Here is an 18,294-nt window from a genome sequence, read left to right as displayed (position 1 = left end):
ATTTCCATACACCCGTGGGCACTCAAAATTCCGAATATCAAAGAGGCTCACCGCCAAGACACCAAATATTATTTTGCTGAAAATATTGGCTCGGTCGACTCTGCAGTGACACTATGGGGGGCCTTTGGGACAGTCATAAAGGGCAGGGATTTATCAATCATGGTGGGACACAGGACGGAGCGATCCAGGAGAGTGCTGGAGCTGGAGGCGGACGTCTCGGATCTGGAGGAGTCGGTGGCTCGGGATCCTGACCATGCCACAGCCTCGCGATTAAGAGACAGGATTATCGACAGCTTCTCTTTGAAGACGTCGCGTCGCGCTCTCTGGCTTCCCGGCACAGGATATACGAGCAGGGTGAACTGACAGGCAAACTCTTGGCGTGTCTTGAACTACGGGAACAGGCTGCTAGGTGGGTCCACGCAATACCGAAGTCTGAGGGTACTCTTCTTACCGACCCTCAACAAATAGCTGACACATTTGCAAGCTACTATGAGGAGGTCTATACTAGTTCTCCCACGTCTCAGGCCCCACTATCGGCTGACCTCCTGGTTACTATCGACATCCCCACTATTTCCCTACAAAACAGAGAGACCTTGGAGGCAGACATTACAGTGACAGAGGTTCGAAAGGCTATACAAGGTGTCCGTTCTGGTAAAGCTATAGGCCCTAATGGGCTTCCCATTGAGTTATTTAAACACATGTCAACTTTTTTGGCTCCCCACTTGTTAAATTTATATACTGAATGTTTTGAGTCAAGCGTCCTCCCCGCAGAGATCCGAACCGCAGCTATTGTGGTCATTCATAAACCACACAAGCCTGTAGAGGATTGTAAATCGTATCGCCCCATATCCCTCTTGACGGTCGAGGCCAAGATCCTGGCTCAACTCCTGGCGAATTGACTCCTCCATTATATTGCTGATCTGGTTCAATCAGGGTTTATGCCGGGGAGAAATACGGCCCGGAACTTGCATCGGGTACATGGGGTCCTAGGTAGGATCCACACCATAGAGGAAGACGCGATTCTGTTATCATTGGATGCCTCTATGGCATTTGATACCATAGAGTGGGATTTTCTTTTTGCTGTTTTGACTCACCTGGGGTTCGAGCCCAAACTGATACGTTGGATCCGGCGGATCCGGCTATTGTATACTCACCCTACCGTCCATGTCGTCGTTAATAACCATCACTCCGCCACTTTTGCGCTTCATCTGGGCACGAGGCCGTTACTTTTCGCCCTTGTCTTAGAACCGCTTGCGGTGTGGGTCCGGGTGATCCGGGGGCTCAAATGGACAGCACATCTCGCTTTATGCTGACGATATCCCCCTGTACTTGGCTTCCCCTGCACGGTTGCTGCGACGGGTGCTCCATATTTTTCACATTTTCGGCGCCCACTCTGGATATCGAATAAACTGGTCCAAGTCCCAGATGTATGCACTGTGGGGTGTCCCCCCGGTGAGTCCTCGGGGCTATGAGATTCCGGTGGCTCCCCGGAGTTTACGGTATTTGGGCATTTGTCACTCCGGACGCCGATCTCTTTTTCGAACAAAGGCTACTCGGACCTATGCAGCGTTTCAAATCAGATGCCATACATTGGCGCTCTCTCCCTCTTATCTCTCCTCGGGTGCGCGTCCCTGTTCAAAATGCTCGTGCTTCCGCGTTTTCTTTATGCCCTGCAGAATTCCCCCAACCCGATCCCAGATTCAGATTTTTCCCAAAATGACGGTGTATTGCAGGGCTTGCTGTGGGAGGACCGTACGCTGCGAATAGCAATGAATAAGCTCACCATGGGTTGGTATGACGGGGGCATCGGTCTACCGGATCTCAGACTATATTATCAAGCGTCCCAGTTGATCGCAGTCAATAGATGGGTGTTTGAACCCCACGATGAGCCTAATTTCCGCACAGATCATTGGCTCATGGGGCGGGGCGGCTGTAATAGAGCACTCTACATCAATCCCCGCAAACTTGACGTAACTGGCCCCACCGCACGCATGGTCGAGATTTGGCACTGTGTGACCAAAAAGTTGGGTTGGCACAAGCGTTTGGCATAAGTGACCCCTTTATGGGAACCCGATGTTCTGGGTCATCTTAGCACTTGTCCAGGGTTTGACAAATGGGATTTAATCGGAATTTCCACTGTTAGAGACATCTGCGCTAAGGGGAGACTTGCCTCATTAACAGAGCTTCAAGCAAAATACCAATTGGCTCCGTCCGAGACATTTAGATACTTGCAGATTAGTCACGCTGTGTCCTCCGCCCTGCCAAAAGATGGCCCCCTCCCCGACTCGTCCCCGCTGGTAGACCGGCTGTTGTTGGATCCCATGGACCGCAAGGCCATCTCACTTACATACAAGAAGCTGGTCAACAATCGCGCTGACTCGATGCTGAAATTGAGGGAGGGTGGTAGAGGGATCTGGGAGAGATGGAGGACGACATGTGGCGGGACGCATTAGCCTCACCTCGAGAAGTAGCCATCCCCATGCGGCTCCTCCAGTTCAAGATCCTCCACTGGGCCTACTTTGGTGCTAAATTATTGTTCAAATTAGGTAGACGCCCCGATCCACTTTGTTTCCGACACTGTAATCGAGAGGGTACTTTCATTCACATTTTATGGAACTACCCACGTATTCAGGACTACTGGGGGAAAATTGCCCACCAACTTGAGAGGGCAGGAGGCAAATCCTTGGGCTATCTCCCCAGCTATGCTTACTCAATATTTGGGGGGCGACTGCCCTCACACATGCTGAACAGGCATGGGCCTCAATGGGCTTTATTATTGCGAAACTGAATATTGCGCAGAAATGGGGGGGGGGGGGGTGGAGGCGGTCCTGCTCCTGGTTGACTGGGCAAAGGATATGGACACCGCCATGGTAGCTGAAAAGTAAGTATTCAGGGGACGGGGTTGCCCCAAGAAATGGGATCAGAAATGGGGGAAATGGAATAAGTACAGAGGGGACATTTGCATCTCCCAGACGGTGGAGCTCCATAAAAAAAGGCGCACACTGATGGCCCAGTTGACGGCGGAGGTGCTGGCTTCTCCCCCTTAGGTGTGGTGTTCTTGTTCTCTTCAGACCCCAGCCGCCTGTTGCAACAGGTTTGTGTTCTCTAGATAGCGTTGTCTCTTGTTGCTGGTTAGAAATTTTATGAACGTATTGCTCTGCATGGATCTCTATCCCATTAGGGGGTAAATGACAATATGATAATGTATGTATTGGAGTGGGTACTTCTTACAGTGAATTTGTGCTGTGTGTACCGGTGCCCGGTTGTTAAAATAAAATAAAAAGTTCATTTAAAAAAAAAAAAAAACCTGTGTGCATGTTGGACTGGCTGAATGTGAAGAAAAATACAGGTCAAAGAAAAGTCGACATGAATATCAATCAATCACCAAAGACATTCAGACATTGTCCGTAGATCACACTAGAAGTAAACTGCTACTCAATAAATCTTATTATCGACAGTGGTGCGTCGATAAACATTATGCCTGAGGAGAAATAAAATGAACTCTCTCAATTGCCCCGACTTATGCCATTGTAAACTAAAGTGTATATATGGGCTGCATCAGCGCCATTACTAAGTCAACGTTCATTTGTAGCAACAATAAAACACAAGAAAACAAATTTGTCACCGTAAGTGCTCCATTAAGGGACTTGACAAAAGTGTTTAATTTCATTGTCACATAAATGTGAGCAAAGCTTTAAGAAAATCAAACAAGCTATTATATAACAAGGTTGTTGTTGACGCTAGCCCTGTAGGGTTAGGCGCAATCCTTGCAGAGCACAGCAGACACCCAAATGCTCGAACCCATATTGTGACATATGCCAGCAGAAGTTTGTTTAAAACTAAACATGCTTATTCACAATCTGAGTTGGAAAGTTTAGCACTGGTGTGGGCTTGTGAACATTTCCACGTATTCTTATATGGAAAGCCTTTCATGCTTCTGACCGTTCATCAAGCATTGCTTATCATCTTTGGCAATCCAAAGGCAAAGATGCCTCCTCGCATTGAACGTTGGGGTCTAAGAATACAACTACACAATGATGCATCATCCAGGGAAAGAGCAAAACCCTGCTGACTATATCTAAAGAGTGCCTCCGCGGTGCCCTGGTACCCCCTCCAAGATGGCTGAAGCATACATAAATTTATTTGTGAAATCAAGCACACCAGCTGGCATTTTGATGGAACAGATAGTCACTGCCACAAGGGAAGATAGTGACAAACAAACTGAAAAACATTATGGAACCAGCAACCTGGACCTCTTACCAGTGAATACCAGAAGTTTTAAAATGACATAGATAAACTGTCCATTACTCTAGAAGGCATTATCCTGAGAGTTTCAAGAATTGTTATTCTGGAGAGCCTGCGATAACAGATAATTGAAAAGGCCCATGAAGGACACTGTGGCATTATTGCCACAAAACAAATTATCTGAGACCTGTCATCTATGCAAATGCCTCATCAAAAATCGCTTAACATACATTAAACATGACAGAGTAGCCAAAACATGTATGGGAAAAAATTGTTGTTGACTTCTTCAGTCCTCTTCACAATGGAAATCACCTCATGGCGATTGTTGATAAATAAACCTGTTTTCCATTGATAGAAAATCTTTCATCTATCACTCAAGAAAGAGTCATTGAGAGATTAGCTGGCATCTTTGCGACATGAGGTGTTCATGCGAATTTCAAATCTGACAACGGCCCAGCTTTCAACATGTGAGAATCTTAATGTGAAGCCTCAGAATAACACACCTCTTTGGCCACAGGCCAATGACCTTGTCGAACATTTCATGAATACTCTTAAGAAAGCTCGACCTAAATACTGTCATGAATTATACACTTCGAGATTACCGTTCGATCCATCCTACCTCCCTGCCCCCCCCCCCCATCCTCCCAAATCCCCCCAACTCTACCACAGGTGAAAGCCCTGTAACCGTGATGTTCGGGAGAGCCATGAAGACCATGTTACCTCAATGGATCAATAGTAGATCATGTACTGAGGAAGACAACCGTATAAAAGACTTGGAACAGAAAAGGAGAATGAAGGCATATGCAGACAAGCGCGGAGATGCAAAATAAGTTACTTTCACTAAATGAGATAGAGTGTTTGTCCATCAGTCTAGAAAACGAAAATCCGATGATCCCCCTCGATGCTGAGCACTTTCATGTTGGGACCAGCAAAGTACACATGGTGATTACTCAGCGTCCTGGTAAGTCCAATATGGGAGCTTCCTCGCTGTTAGACCTGGCATCCTTCGAGTGGCTTTCTCCTGTATTTTTGCCTCTGCCTCCTGTATTTTTGTTGTGTGCTGAGTTTTTTTTTTTGCTAGTCTAGATGCTTTGGGCACTTTGCCACTGCAGATCAGTGTCAACGTGCAAGTGCTCCCTCTGTGAATTGTGAATATGGATTGGTGTTTCCATGTTTGGCTTGTTTGACTTACTACTAAGTCCCTCGTACAGTGCACTGTGTGTGCCCAGGGCCTGCAAGTCAAATACTGCTATTGGGCCTGCAGCACTGATTGTGCCACCCACACAAGCAGCCTTTTAAAGGGGTCTCAGACCTGCCACTGCAGAGTCTGCGCACAGGCTCTACTGCAATGTCAACCTGGCAAGTGCACCCACTTGCCAGGTCCTAACTTTCCCTTTTCTTACATGTGAGTCACCCCTAAGGTAGGTCCAAAGTACCGCTGTGGGCAGGGTGCAGTGTATATGAAAGGGAGGACACGTACTGATGTGTGTGACATGTCCTGATAGTGAACTTCAGTGTATTTTGTTTTTCACAATTGAAAGGCTATCTGTCCCATAGCAGGGCTCAAAAAATCCGAAAAATTGTACTAGTCCTGCAGGTCTAGTCCCTTGGAAAAACCCTCGACCTCACTGCAACCTACTTGACCTCCGCCTCTGAAAACGGAGCAAAAGTGACAAGATAACAAGATTTAAGGGCATCTTTATTGCTCATTCCCTTTGTGAGCAATAAAAATGCCTTTAAATCTTGTTATCTTGTCAATTTGCTCGTTTTCAAAGACAGAGGACAAAAGTTAGTTTGTCTTCCTATTCGCCAGAAAGGGCGAGTAGGACCTAAAAATAGCTCGTCCTCATCAATTCTCCCTCGCAAATGCGAGCGGGCGCGTGGATTTGTCGAGCCCTGCATAAGATAGAATGGGAGTTTACTTATAAGGATCTTATAAGTATAACTTCCTATTGGGACAAGATAGAAAGATGGAGTTTAGTATGGCTGAACTCAGAATATAAAAATGCATCTAGAAATGCATTTTAGAAAGTGGGTATTTTTTTGCTTAGCCATCCTGTGTGCCTCTGCTGGTTTGTGGATTGACTGTCTGGCTTTGGAGTGACAGGCTTTGGAGTGACAGGGGCTGGAGATGTGTATTAACTGTAGACAGCCACTGGGGGGTTAAGGCGTGTCCTTCCTTTCATGGATGAGTCAGGGCTGGGCTAAATAGACCTGGGCTGCATTTAGAGTAGAGGGAGGGGATCTCCTTTCACCTGAATGGGCCAGGTCTGCCTTACACAATGCTGTGTCCACCTGCTGCCGGGAAGCTGGACCAAAGAGGACAGAACTGGTTTTGACGGAGCACAGAGCCTCTCTGCCACAAGAGAACAAAGAGAAATGCTGTATAAATATTCTCCCTTTGTGGTTGTTCAACTTATTAATGTATTATCTTACAAACATGCTTGACACTCACATTTTCCCTTCGGGCTCTCGTTATTTAATTGTATAAATGTTAATTCACACTGTAAAGCAGACATTGCCCTTAGGCCTACATCACGTGGCCAGAATTATTATGTTTACCAATAACATACTTATAATGGGGACAACTTATATGCCCTGCTCATGGGACCTCTTATATGCCCTTATGTGACATCAATTACTGCATCAACTGTCTTATGTACTTTTCACTTCTTCTGTGTGAATAACATTTTGCTCACAATTCTCTTAATTTGTCTATCGGCTCTCGGCAACTGCCATTCATTATTGTAGCCCCTCACTTTTATACACACACATGCACGACCCACACTGGTTCGCTTTCGGTTCCATCACAATCTGACAGTACCTCTTCAACATGGCGCCCATCCTTACTCCTCAATTCATTTCCACTTACGCGTCCCAGATGTTCGCGGGTAATCCCGGTCATGCGCACTGGTAACTTGCTTTACTGCTCCATATACCAAAACACGGTGACACACACATTGGATGTCATCGTCTGGCGTCCTACTGGACTCTGGTGGATGCGGGATCTCTTTTCTTCACGCTATCGCACGTTAACAGTAAGATCCACAGCTAACCACTTGACCCGGAATGTCAGCCTGTCTGCCCCGCTTGATTTGGATTAATTTTTATTCTCTCCCATAGGGCATTCATCCATCACCCTGATCTGGGCTCCAATTCAGGAGAATACCACCAAGGTGTACTTTGTTCCCTTCCTCACTATCAACACTTAACTGCTGCATTGTCCTCTCATCGCGCCATCACATGGTTAGGGTATGACCTTCACTGACCTCCTCAACCTTGCTGTCAGCCTGCATGCCTTCATGCGGCAGTCCTGTCTAATTACTCCCAATTTCTTCCATAGACACATTATCCTTGTATCCTGATCGGGGTTCTGATTCAGAATACACTTATCAGGGCAGACAGTCCCCATCCTCATCACTACTCTACAGTAAGTTGAACACCGCGGGCGCCTGGCGGACTCACCCAATTACCTTCCCATGACTCACTGGGGTCAACTTAATTTTCTTTTCCTTCCAGACCGGCTTGCAACGATTAAATCGCCCCATCTCTCCGGCCCTTGGCCTTGCAGCGCCCGCCCAAGGTAGCAATTGCTACTTTGAACCCTCTTCCCCCGCATGACTATGAATTTCGCACAGGTCAGTTCTTCCGCTGGATTCACTTTCACTTACATGCATGTCACGAACCTCAGCTGCCTACGTCACAAAGCTGATCATCGTATGGGGACTACTATCATTACAATTATATTTTCTTAACCTGCCACGCCTTCCAACCAGCGCAAAATAGTGGCTCTTAGCTACTTATGTCCTCATCCTTATTATAGGTAGTCAAGTAGTAAACATTGGGAATTGTCCACGTGAGCTTATTGTGAAATCCTCAAACTTCTTCTTTCTCCCTTTCTTTCCCCCTTTTCCTCCTTTCTTTTTTCTCCCTCATCCTATGTATAGGCAATCACTCGGGCATTATAACTAAAGTCCTGATGAAGACCCCCCCCCCATCCTAGTGGAGATCAAAACGTCGTTGACTGTTGCATCTTGACTCCAAACTGCCTTAATTGAACTCTTATGGAGCAAAAGATGCTTGCTTAATTGCGACTATCTGATATTTGTATTACTTCACAAAGTCACCTTGTACTTTAAATGCTTGAGGTTTGGCAATCTAATAACTTTCAACCTCTGACCACCGTAATTATGTATACAAGTGTGTTTGTGTGTTCTTCAATTGTTTTATATTCAATAAATGTACTGTATCTCCATTGGAGAGCATCATCACAGGGCTCATTGCAGATCTGAGTCCTATTGTGTTTATATACCCTTCCTGAAGGGACCATTGTTCCTTATAATGGTATAAATATTGGGGCCCAGACCCCAGAACTTTAGATCATTTCTGGAACTCAAGGGGAACCTTTGCCAAGGAGAAGAGCTGGAGAAACGGAAGGAGAAGGACTGCCCTCTACTGTGTGCTGTCTGTGGTTGGCCTGCAGTGGCTGCTTCTGCCTAGGAAAGGAAAAGGACTTTGCTGTGTCTCCTGCTTGCGGAAGATCTCCAAGGGCTTGAAGAAAAGCTTGCCTCCTGTTCTGAAGTCTCAGGGACACAAAGACATCACCACCAGCTTCCCTGAACGCCTTTGCTGGGTGTTGTGAACTGCCAAGAGGTGCCTGTTGCTGAGTTGGGCCTCTGGGGGTTGTTCCTGCTGTTGGGAGCTGGAAAAGAGACTCAACTATGAGAAGCGCGACACATCCGGACCGGTTTCCGACGTATCGCCACCGTGCGGGAAGAATTTCCACGCATCAAATAGGATCCTCACAAGGAGCTGCGCCGGCATGTAGCGTTACCTTGCCTGCCACCCTTCCACTGTCTACACCAACTGATCTCCCTAGAATCATGATCCCATAGTTCTATGTTCAACATTCCACCTATGTCAACATTCGACTTCTACAAGTACTACCTATCTCTATCCCACACACCTCACACCATGAACAATATAAAATGTGATAAACACACTATACCAAAAATTGAATAACAAAAACATACATAGGGTATACCAATATATAATACATGGCGATAAGAGATAATATATTTAATACAAGAAGTCGTTATCCTAACAAACATCAAAAAATGCAGGTAGATTCCTCACCCTTGCCTCCTATTTGAAGCCATAAGACAATGTTATACCAACTGATAATCATCAACATGCGCATGTTGTTTCCTCACTCTTGCACCCTGACGCACATATTCATTCATTCCAAACTTATCTCCACCCTCACCATTTAAACCTCCATTTTGTTACACATCAACATCTTTCCTCAACATATAACCACTACCACCAGTCACACCATTGTCTTAGCAACACTTCCCTTTGTTCCACACAAACTTACTCGACGTGAATTCCATATCTTCCCATCTTCCAGTCTCACAGCACTACTCAGAACCTTAATCACCAGCAAAGGTTTGGACAAATTGCCTGCACCTCTCTCAACAAACCTTGGTTTCCTTACACAAAACGTACTGCCCTACTTCCACCCTAGGGGATTTAATATATAAAAAAAAAATCCAAGTTTAGTACATTCTTGTAATGACTCCATCTTCCTTCTCATATCTTGGTCTGGTTCCATCCCAATTAATTTACCATTTTTCCGCTTCAACCATCTTGGAACCAATTTAGTAGACAGTTTCCTTCCCCTTAATTCAAACAGCATTTTGAATGACAAAAATCTTTACAGCAGTGATTTTTTTCATGGCAAATCAGATTTAATAGCTAGCTGGCTGGCTTCCTTTACCACCCTATTAAATCGTTCTACCTGACCATTTTCTTCTGGGCGATACAATGATGATCTCACATGTTTTATTTCAGAATCCTTCAGGAACACTTGCATTTTGTCAGATGTAAGTTGCACTGATTATCCAAGATCAATACTTCAGAAATACCTTCTCATGCAACCAAATCTTCAAGAAATTCTATTGCCACGTCCGTTGTTAAATTACTCACCATCCTCACTTCTTGCCATTTAGAGCAATAGTCAAAAGTACTATGGCATACATTATTTATTGATGACACCATAGAAAAGGGACCATGAAGTCAATAGCCAATTTCTGCCGCGGACCATCTGGTAATTTTACCGTTGTTAAAGGAATATTGAAGGGTTTGGCCACCTTGTCAGTTGCACTACAAGCCTTGCAATTTCTAACCCAACGGTCCACCATGGTATCTAACCCTGACCACCAAAAATGTTCCTTGATTTTCCTCCTTGTACTTGACATTCCCCATGCCCCTCAAGTCCAAGTTTTATAATACAATCAAGCACTTAACATGGTGGTACAATTTTGCACCCTCTCAAAATTATCCCCTTACACACCGAAAGTTCATCCCTGATCTTCCAAAATGCACTACATTCGACCCGCAATTGCCCTTCTCTAGGCCAACCTCCCAACATATGCGCTTTCACAGTTTCCAGTGTCACATCTTTCTCCATTTCTTGAGTCCACACCGTTTCTGTTAGGTCTTGCTTTCATCTATTGGTTTTGTCTCCACACCCGATAACGTCGTCAAAGGTAAACGCAACCTCACACTCACCATCATTCATTACACATTCGTCTATGCGGTCACTTGGTAATCTCAATAATCCATAAGCTGTAGTATTATTTTTTGCCAGGTGCTTATTCTATTTTGTAATGGAACATTTGTAATTTTCTTTCAATCTAACTCCTTCTTATGGACAGAAAATACAGGCGGATTGACACATCGATAGATTTCCATCCCTAGTTCCATTATATGTGGCCACCCTAGGATTGTGGCTCCTTTTTTACCCACAATCATTTTTCCATGGCATTTCTTGGAACCAAAGTCAATATCCGCCCACATAACACCTTGCATTAAAATTTTATGACCAGAATAGCTACCTGGACTAGCATCAGGCTCACACAATGCCCTGCCAGGCCTCAACCTGTCAAACATACTTTTTCCCCACAATAGTATACCATGCACAAGAGTTTAGCATGGTTTCAATGGGTACCCCATCAATATATACCACACATTTGGGTAACTTCATAGCTTTCTTACACTCAGACACCTGTTCATCATGGATACAACACAGTACCTTGCAAACTCCTCTACTTATCTGTAACATCTTCCACAATTTCATTTACCTTCTTACCCACATTTTTACTCACTCTGCTAAAATGGCCTTTCTTCTTGCAGGTGCTACATACTTTGTTCAATGCCGGACACATTTTGCAATTAACCAAATGGCTACTAGAAGCGCATCTGAAATACAACACTTCTTTAACAGGTATAAGTCCTCCTTCATTTGTCTTCACCGCCCCCATTCTACATTTTTTGTATCCTTTCTTCCACTAATAGCATGCACACAAGCATTGCCAACCCTTCCATTCCTTACAGTTTTTATGCATTTCTCCGAGACCTCAATACTTTTTGCGGCATCAACTTATGCTTTTGATGTTATTTCCCCACACAACCATAGTTGTTCTTGGATTATCTGCAGAGCTGGTCTTCATGAGCATTTGATCCCTCGACATCTGGCCATACGAAATATGTTCAAATTCACAAGTTACCGCTAAACAACTTAAAGCAGCAACAAACTGACTATAGTTTCATTTTTCCTCTGTGCTCTGGAATAGAACTTAAATCGCTTCATGACCACACTTATTTTCCTGCCAAATCTTTGCTGCATTTGTTTGACTGCATACTGATAAATATCAATATCACCTGCATCCTCTACAGGAGGCAATTTGTTGTAACTCTCGTAATCCAATATACCCAACCTATGTGTCAATAACAACAAATGTCTTTCATCTGAACAATCCTCCACCTCCAATACTACCAAATACGCTTCAAACAAGTCCAACTATAAATCCTGTGGTTTAGGTGGTCCCCCAGGTTCTGTTAAGAAATAAGAGAGTGTTGAAAACTAGCTGTATTTTTAACCTGCATAGGCAAATCGTTGTATGAATTAAGTATGTGTAGTATGTTGCTTTAAGGAAGGCTGTATTTCATTGCATTAGAATCTGATTTACAATCTAGAATTGTGGAATGTATTGTGTAGTGACATTCCTTTCTGCGGCAGTTCTGCTGTGGAGGTTGTTCACACTGGATGTGCTGTGCCTTCATGCGGGGGGCTGTAATAAAGAACCCTACTTATTAATTTACTTTCGAGTGGATTTATTCAAGGATGTTACATCAATTTAGCAACGAGGATGAGATATTTATCAAATCTTGCTGTGTGAGATGTACTTCCACATCTGTAGCACACGAAACCAGACTGAGAAGTGTTTTCTTCTTTTTTTAAATTAGAGTTATGGTATGGTTTCCAATTGGTATTTTGGTAAGATCTTGGCTGATGTAAGTGGGAGTTTTATCCTTTCTATTGTCACTGATCTTATTAACAGTGACTGCTTCATTGGAAAGAGATACTGCTTTCGTGCATCTTTCAGAAAGTTCTGCCTTCTTAACCAAAATGATAATATATTTGAGAGAAGCATCTCCTTCAATCCAGAGTTTGTCTTGGATACTTTTATTTTTAGTACACATGAAAATTTGATCTCTGATCATATCGTCATGTTAAGAACCAAATTTGCATTTGATAGCTAAATTTTTTAAAGCAGACACGTAATCTTCAATAGATTCATTAGTATCCTGTTTACGTTTGTAAAACGTGAGTCTAGATACTGCTGCACATACAATCGGTGAATAATGGTTGTCTAGGTCGGCTAGTGCACATTTGAAAACATCAAAATCACTGCTCCTTTCGATTTTCTGCATTTGAATATAAACTCTGAGGCCTTCAGGTCCTAAACAATGCATTAAAATTCTCTTTTTCCTTTCTGGAGACATGACACTACCATTGTCTTCAAGAGTAGCAATATAATTAATAAAATATTCTTTCCACTCTTGCCAATTTACGATAGGTTCTCCTGGATTAGTTAAAAATTATTTAGGATTACTTAGAGTAATACTAACACTTGTATTCTGTGCAACATTACTTGCTGTGGAAGCTGTATTGGATTCTCCATCCATATTGGATTAATGAGGAGTACAATTGAAGTAAAATGTAAAATATTTTTTTTAAAAGTAGAAATAGAATCTTACTGTAATGTAGAGTACACCCAGTAGAAATGAACTGTGAAATTCACAAGAATGTGAGGAAATTCATAGGAGCGCTGTAGTAAACGATGTGTTCACTTTGTAAAATGGGAAGTTTGTAAATCTGTAGAATTGGCAAATAAAAATGGCCGCCGGGATCGCGCTGCGTGACCTTGTTGTTTATGCGCTATGACATCACACGTTGTATTGGTAGAATGCAGATGAGTAAAAGCGTCTTCCAAGAGCGGTCCGTGCGTCAGGGAATTTGCTCACGGAACAGCAGAAGTCAATTCAAAGGTAAACAGCGCTTGTGCCAGTGAAACTGTTAAGTGGCACAGCAGTTGGGGTCAATTTAAAAGTAAGCAAAGCTTTATAGCGCAGGGGAAGAAATACAACCAACTAAACTCACAAATTAGCGTAATTGTCCTTCGTTGCTCCCCTTCTGGTAGTAGCTCAGTACTTGTAGATAATGTAAAATTAGTTGAATCCTCTGTTGAAGTATGAAATCCGACTGATTTTTTTTTTTTTAGTTGGCAGGGGGCTGATCATCCAACTTGTGGGGGGGGGGCTCTGGTGGCTGACTTGTTCTAGGGGGCTGGGGGAATGTGATAGTCGACAGACAAGACTTGCTTCACCTCCGCCACCCCCAAAAACAGTGCCACCCGGGGCGTACCATCCCTGCGCCCCTGTAGTGAGCTCTCTTCACGTTTAGAGCAGAGATAACTTTCAGGAACACAGGATTTCTTGAAGATTTAAATGTAGGTTTATTTCAGAAGTAAATGACTCACGACTAGTCCCATTAGAAATTCAGTCTTCATCAGAACATCACCCAACATTCTAGAATCAGACTGAATTCTACATTTTGCTTACATCACTATGTTCTATAAAGTTACAGCAACCACATAGACAATAATATATTACAATCAACTTACTACACACCCTCCCCTTTTACACCAACAGAAATTTACCCATGCACTAAAGAAATATCATTGAGAACAAAAAGTAAATACAAAATATGATTAATTAAGTCATGATATAATCACGGAAACGGATAGGTGCTGTTCGTAATCTTGACCCTGCAAGATTTCTACCACTACCATCACCTTCTCCTTTATCAGATGTTAAACAAGGAGATACTGGATGAGATGAAGTTACCATAGAATCCCCTCTATCAAATTGATGCAAATTACTATGAGATGAATGACCAGAGGACCCAGATGGAGTACGAATATTGTCACAGACACCAAACCAATTTTGATCTGAACTATCTGTAACATTAGTGTTAGTTTTGTTTTCCGAAATAATGGCAGCTTGTTTGTTGGTAATTTTAATAAGTGCATTTTTGTTCCACCAACCTCTATCTTGTAGAAGAGAAGACATTCGAGAAACTCGTATAACTTTAACAGGAGATGAAAATTTTGAGTGACCTTTAGAAACCTTAATGGGTTTCCAAATCAAAACCCAATCACCAGGAAATAAAGGTTTATCAATAACATGGAATTGTTTATCATAGTCATGTTTATAACAGTTTTGTTTTTTAATTACGTGATCCCTAATTTTGTTTAAATCAAGAGGAACATGAGAAGATTTCTCCAGTAACCATGAAGGATTAAGTTTAGAAGTTGGTATGCAGCCTCTTAACAACGTGAAAGGTGAAACACCTGTAGTAGTGTGTGGTGTGGTATTGTAGTTCCATACTTTCAGGAATAAGAAAGAAGGAATGTTTAATCCATTATTTACAGCTGTTTGTACAGCGTCTTTTAACAATCTGTTGGCACGCTCAACCAATCCGTTTGTAGAAGGACTATACAGAGGAGCAAGAGTATGTTTGATGTCTAACTTACTTAAAAACAATTCAAAATCAGGAGCAGTAAAATGAGAGCCATTATCAGTTACAATATCATCAGGTGTTCCTTCTGTGTAACAGGATTTCTTGAAGATTTAATGTAGGTTTATCCCAGAAGTAAATGACCCACGACTAGTCTCATTAGAAATTCAGTCTTCATCAGAACATCACCCAACATTCTAGAATCAGACTGAATTCTACATTTTGCTTACATCACTATGTTCTATAAAGTTACAGCAACCACATAGACAATAATATATTACAATCAACTTACATTTAAAGGTCACACTTTATTCTCCATCTTCAAATGGTTTAGTTGAACGAGGAAACAGGCTGATCAAGGAAGGCATACAAACTGCTATTGCTACAAAATTGAATGTTGATGATTTTTTGAGAGATAAGGTCTGGTCATACAACACCACGCCCCATTCCACCACTGGGGTCGCACCTTTCACACTACTGAGAGGTAGAATGGTACATTCAAATTTATTTCCCACTTGGTTATCCAATAAATCTGAACGGAAAATGGATTCTGTAGATGCAATCAGAAACAGGGTGAGGAATACTCAAGAAAAGATGAAAAGCCTTTTTGATTCAAAAAAACATTTTAGTGGGGATTCATTGAAACCTGGTGATTGGGTATTAATTAAAAAACCCAAGAAAGTGGTGAAAGGCTCTTCTAGGTTTTCTAGTCCAGTCAAAGTATGCAAAGTTTCTAAAGGTTCAGCCTTTTTATTTAATAAAGGCTGGTGGAGTAAAAGAGACTTGGTGTTGGTTTCCAATACTCAAGCTGACATTATTTCCAACCATCATGGGTCTAATGCAGGTCATTTACAACCATATAATTGGCTACAAGATGTTCAACCTGTAATAACTCAAAGTGCGGGGGATTTACTCACACCTTCCTCGCATACGCTTCAAACACACTCTTCGGTTGCACCATCAACTATACACATGTGTGACAGAGAGGTGGATATGAGTAGGAAAAACACTACTCGCATGAGAAGGTTACCAGAAAAATATAAAGATTACATTTTAGAATGATTTAAAGCTTTTCTTGGTTATTCAGTTTTATTGTGCAAACTGTTTAGTTTGTCGTGTTCTTATTTTTACTTGATGTAAACTACTATTTTAACAAACATGTTATTCTTTTTATCAATTGTTAAAGAGAAAGATGATGTAGTGATGTCATACTGATATGCCCGAGATGGTCGCAGCGCGTGGAGTCTTTCGTGAGGCATCCGCGTGCGATCATCTCGGGTGTAAATATGTTGTTCTTAAAATGTGTCCACGCTCCGCGGCGTCCCCTGACCACTGGCTTTCCAAGCAATGTCAGTTTGATGTTGGAATCCGTGGCAGCAGGACGTCGTGGTCGTGGGTGAATTTCGATTGGAATAAATATCCTAATTACTCTCAGCCGTCTTCTGGAATATATAATTTACTACAGCCCCTTAGCTACACCACTACATTGCCGCCTACCCCTCAACTGTTTCCACCTACCGACCTCCCTATAACCATGATCCCATAGTTCTATATTCTACATTCCACCTATGCCACCATTCTATTTCTACATGTACTCCCCAATTCCTAACTCTATCCCACAATAGCCTTCCCGCATCAGAACGAAGTCACATAGAGAAAAAAGCTGCAACAAACAACAGTGATGGTTGGCACGACATATATGTCAAAAAAAGAATAACACGCATATACGAATAGCTTGTTGACGAGGAAATGGGGCAGGTTGCTGATGCTGTCAACAGTGGACTGTTGCTAAGAAGGGATAGCAACGGGAGCCTGGCAATTCTTCTGCTTGCAATGCTGTTTCGTGTGTGTTAACTTTTTAGATAATGGGGACTATTCACCGGTATCTTTTGTTAGTTAACTACTAGTGCTGCTTAATGCACATACAAGGTGCTGGGGTTGGTTAGTGGTCTTATTTACTGCTATCTAGCGTGGGATGTAGGTTTCGCTGACACCCATATATTACGTAATCGCCGCTACTGGGCCTGAGATGGTGTCTCTTGGGGAAACAGAAAGAAGGCCCTTCAAGGAAGTACTTAGCGTACACTAACCTGGAAGCCTCGTCTGCCATCGCTACTGCCAGGAAACTTCTGGACCTTCCCAACTGCAACCAGCAAACACGCCGGAAGTGCTAGAGCAGTGCAGCCAATCAGAGCAGCTCGGAGACAGACGGGAGAAAGGGGGGGGGGGCAGAGGCTTCCAGGATCCGCCGGAGCGGCCATCTTACTAAAGGTAAATTTTGTAGCCGCTGTAAAGGGACTATGACAATGAGGGTTTGGTGAGATGCTGCTGGGTGACTGTTCCTAGAAGTAGTACGATCGTGGTGTATTTCCGTGACTAAAGAACCTCACGTGCCAACCGATTGTATACGCTGCAGATCACTGGCAGCCCTCAACATTTTAAACAGGTACAGCACTTAGGCTGGGATCGATCAGCACCTCCTGCGTGTGCAATCAAATCAATTTTGACGAAGGTTGGCGACTGTCTGCCCTGTGTAGACCATTGTTACTTATTCTACGACCGGGGTGCTACAAATAAGAATGAACCGCTAGGTAATGACTACATCTCAATACGTGGAAAATAAACCACGTGGAAAATAAAACAATCAACACAAATACAGTACGTTCCCTTTTCCATTCCCCTCCCACTTTGAGTTTCCTGGTGCCGGTCCTAATGCCTGGCCCAGCTACAACATTACATCTCCCCCTTCTTAAACAACTTGAAACATTTCAGAGGTGTCTGTGCATGTCAAATTAACAATAAGCGAAAACAACATAGTTACAGTTCTTCAATGAGGCGAACGGGTCTTCGATGAGTTCGCTGCGGCCGGTGTGCTACATCCTGAGTCACCTGCTCCTCTTCACCAGGAGAGGTGGAAGTCCGATGATCGCTGGCTAACTCAGGTGCATTCTCGTTCAGAGTATTGTCAGGCACGGTCAGTGCTTCTCGGGCAGTGGGCGTGTATTTCTAGAAGTGCGCCACATTCCTAGTGATCCTCTTGTTGTCCGACGTGGCCATGATCATGGTCCCTTTTTGTTTTGTTACTAACAGTGGGCAAGGATGATATCGGCAGTCTGCTTTTC

General features: G+C 43.3%; 1 protein-coding gene across 1 annotated transcript in view; it reads right to left on the bottom strand.

The window, feature by feature from the left end:
* The window catches only part of SUGT1 (SGT1 assembly cochaperone of MIS12 kinetochore complex), a 205,121-nt gene extending 187,714 nt beyond the window's left edge, over positions 1 to 17,407 (bottom strand). Inside the window, exon 1 of the mRNA XM_085621970.1 lies at positions 17,263 to 17,407. Coding sequence (XP_085478096.1) covers positions 17,263 to 17,282 — 20 coding nt within the window. The 5' untranslated portion in view covers positions 17,283 to 17,407. The remainder of the gene's footprint in view (positions 1 to 17,262) is intronic.
* Between the last annotated feature and the right edge of the window lie 887 nt (positions 17,408 to 18,294).

Source organism: Triturus cristatus, chromosome 8, assembly GCF_964204655.1.
Source record: "Triturus cristatus chromosome 8, aTriCri1.1, whole genome shotgun sequence".
Classification (NCBI taxonomy): domain Eukaryota; kingdom Metazoa; phylum Chordata; class Amphibia; order Caudata; family Salamandridae; genus Triturus; species Triturus cristatus.
The sequence above is the reverse complement of the archived record's forward strand: the minus strand, read 5'-3'. Positions and strand labels throughout refer to the sequence as shown.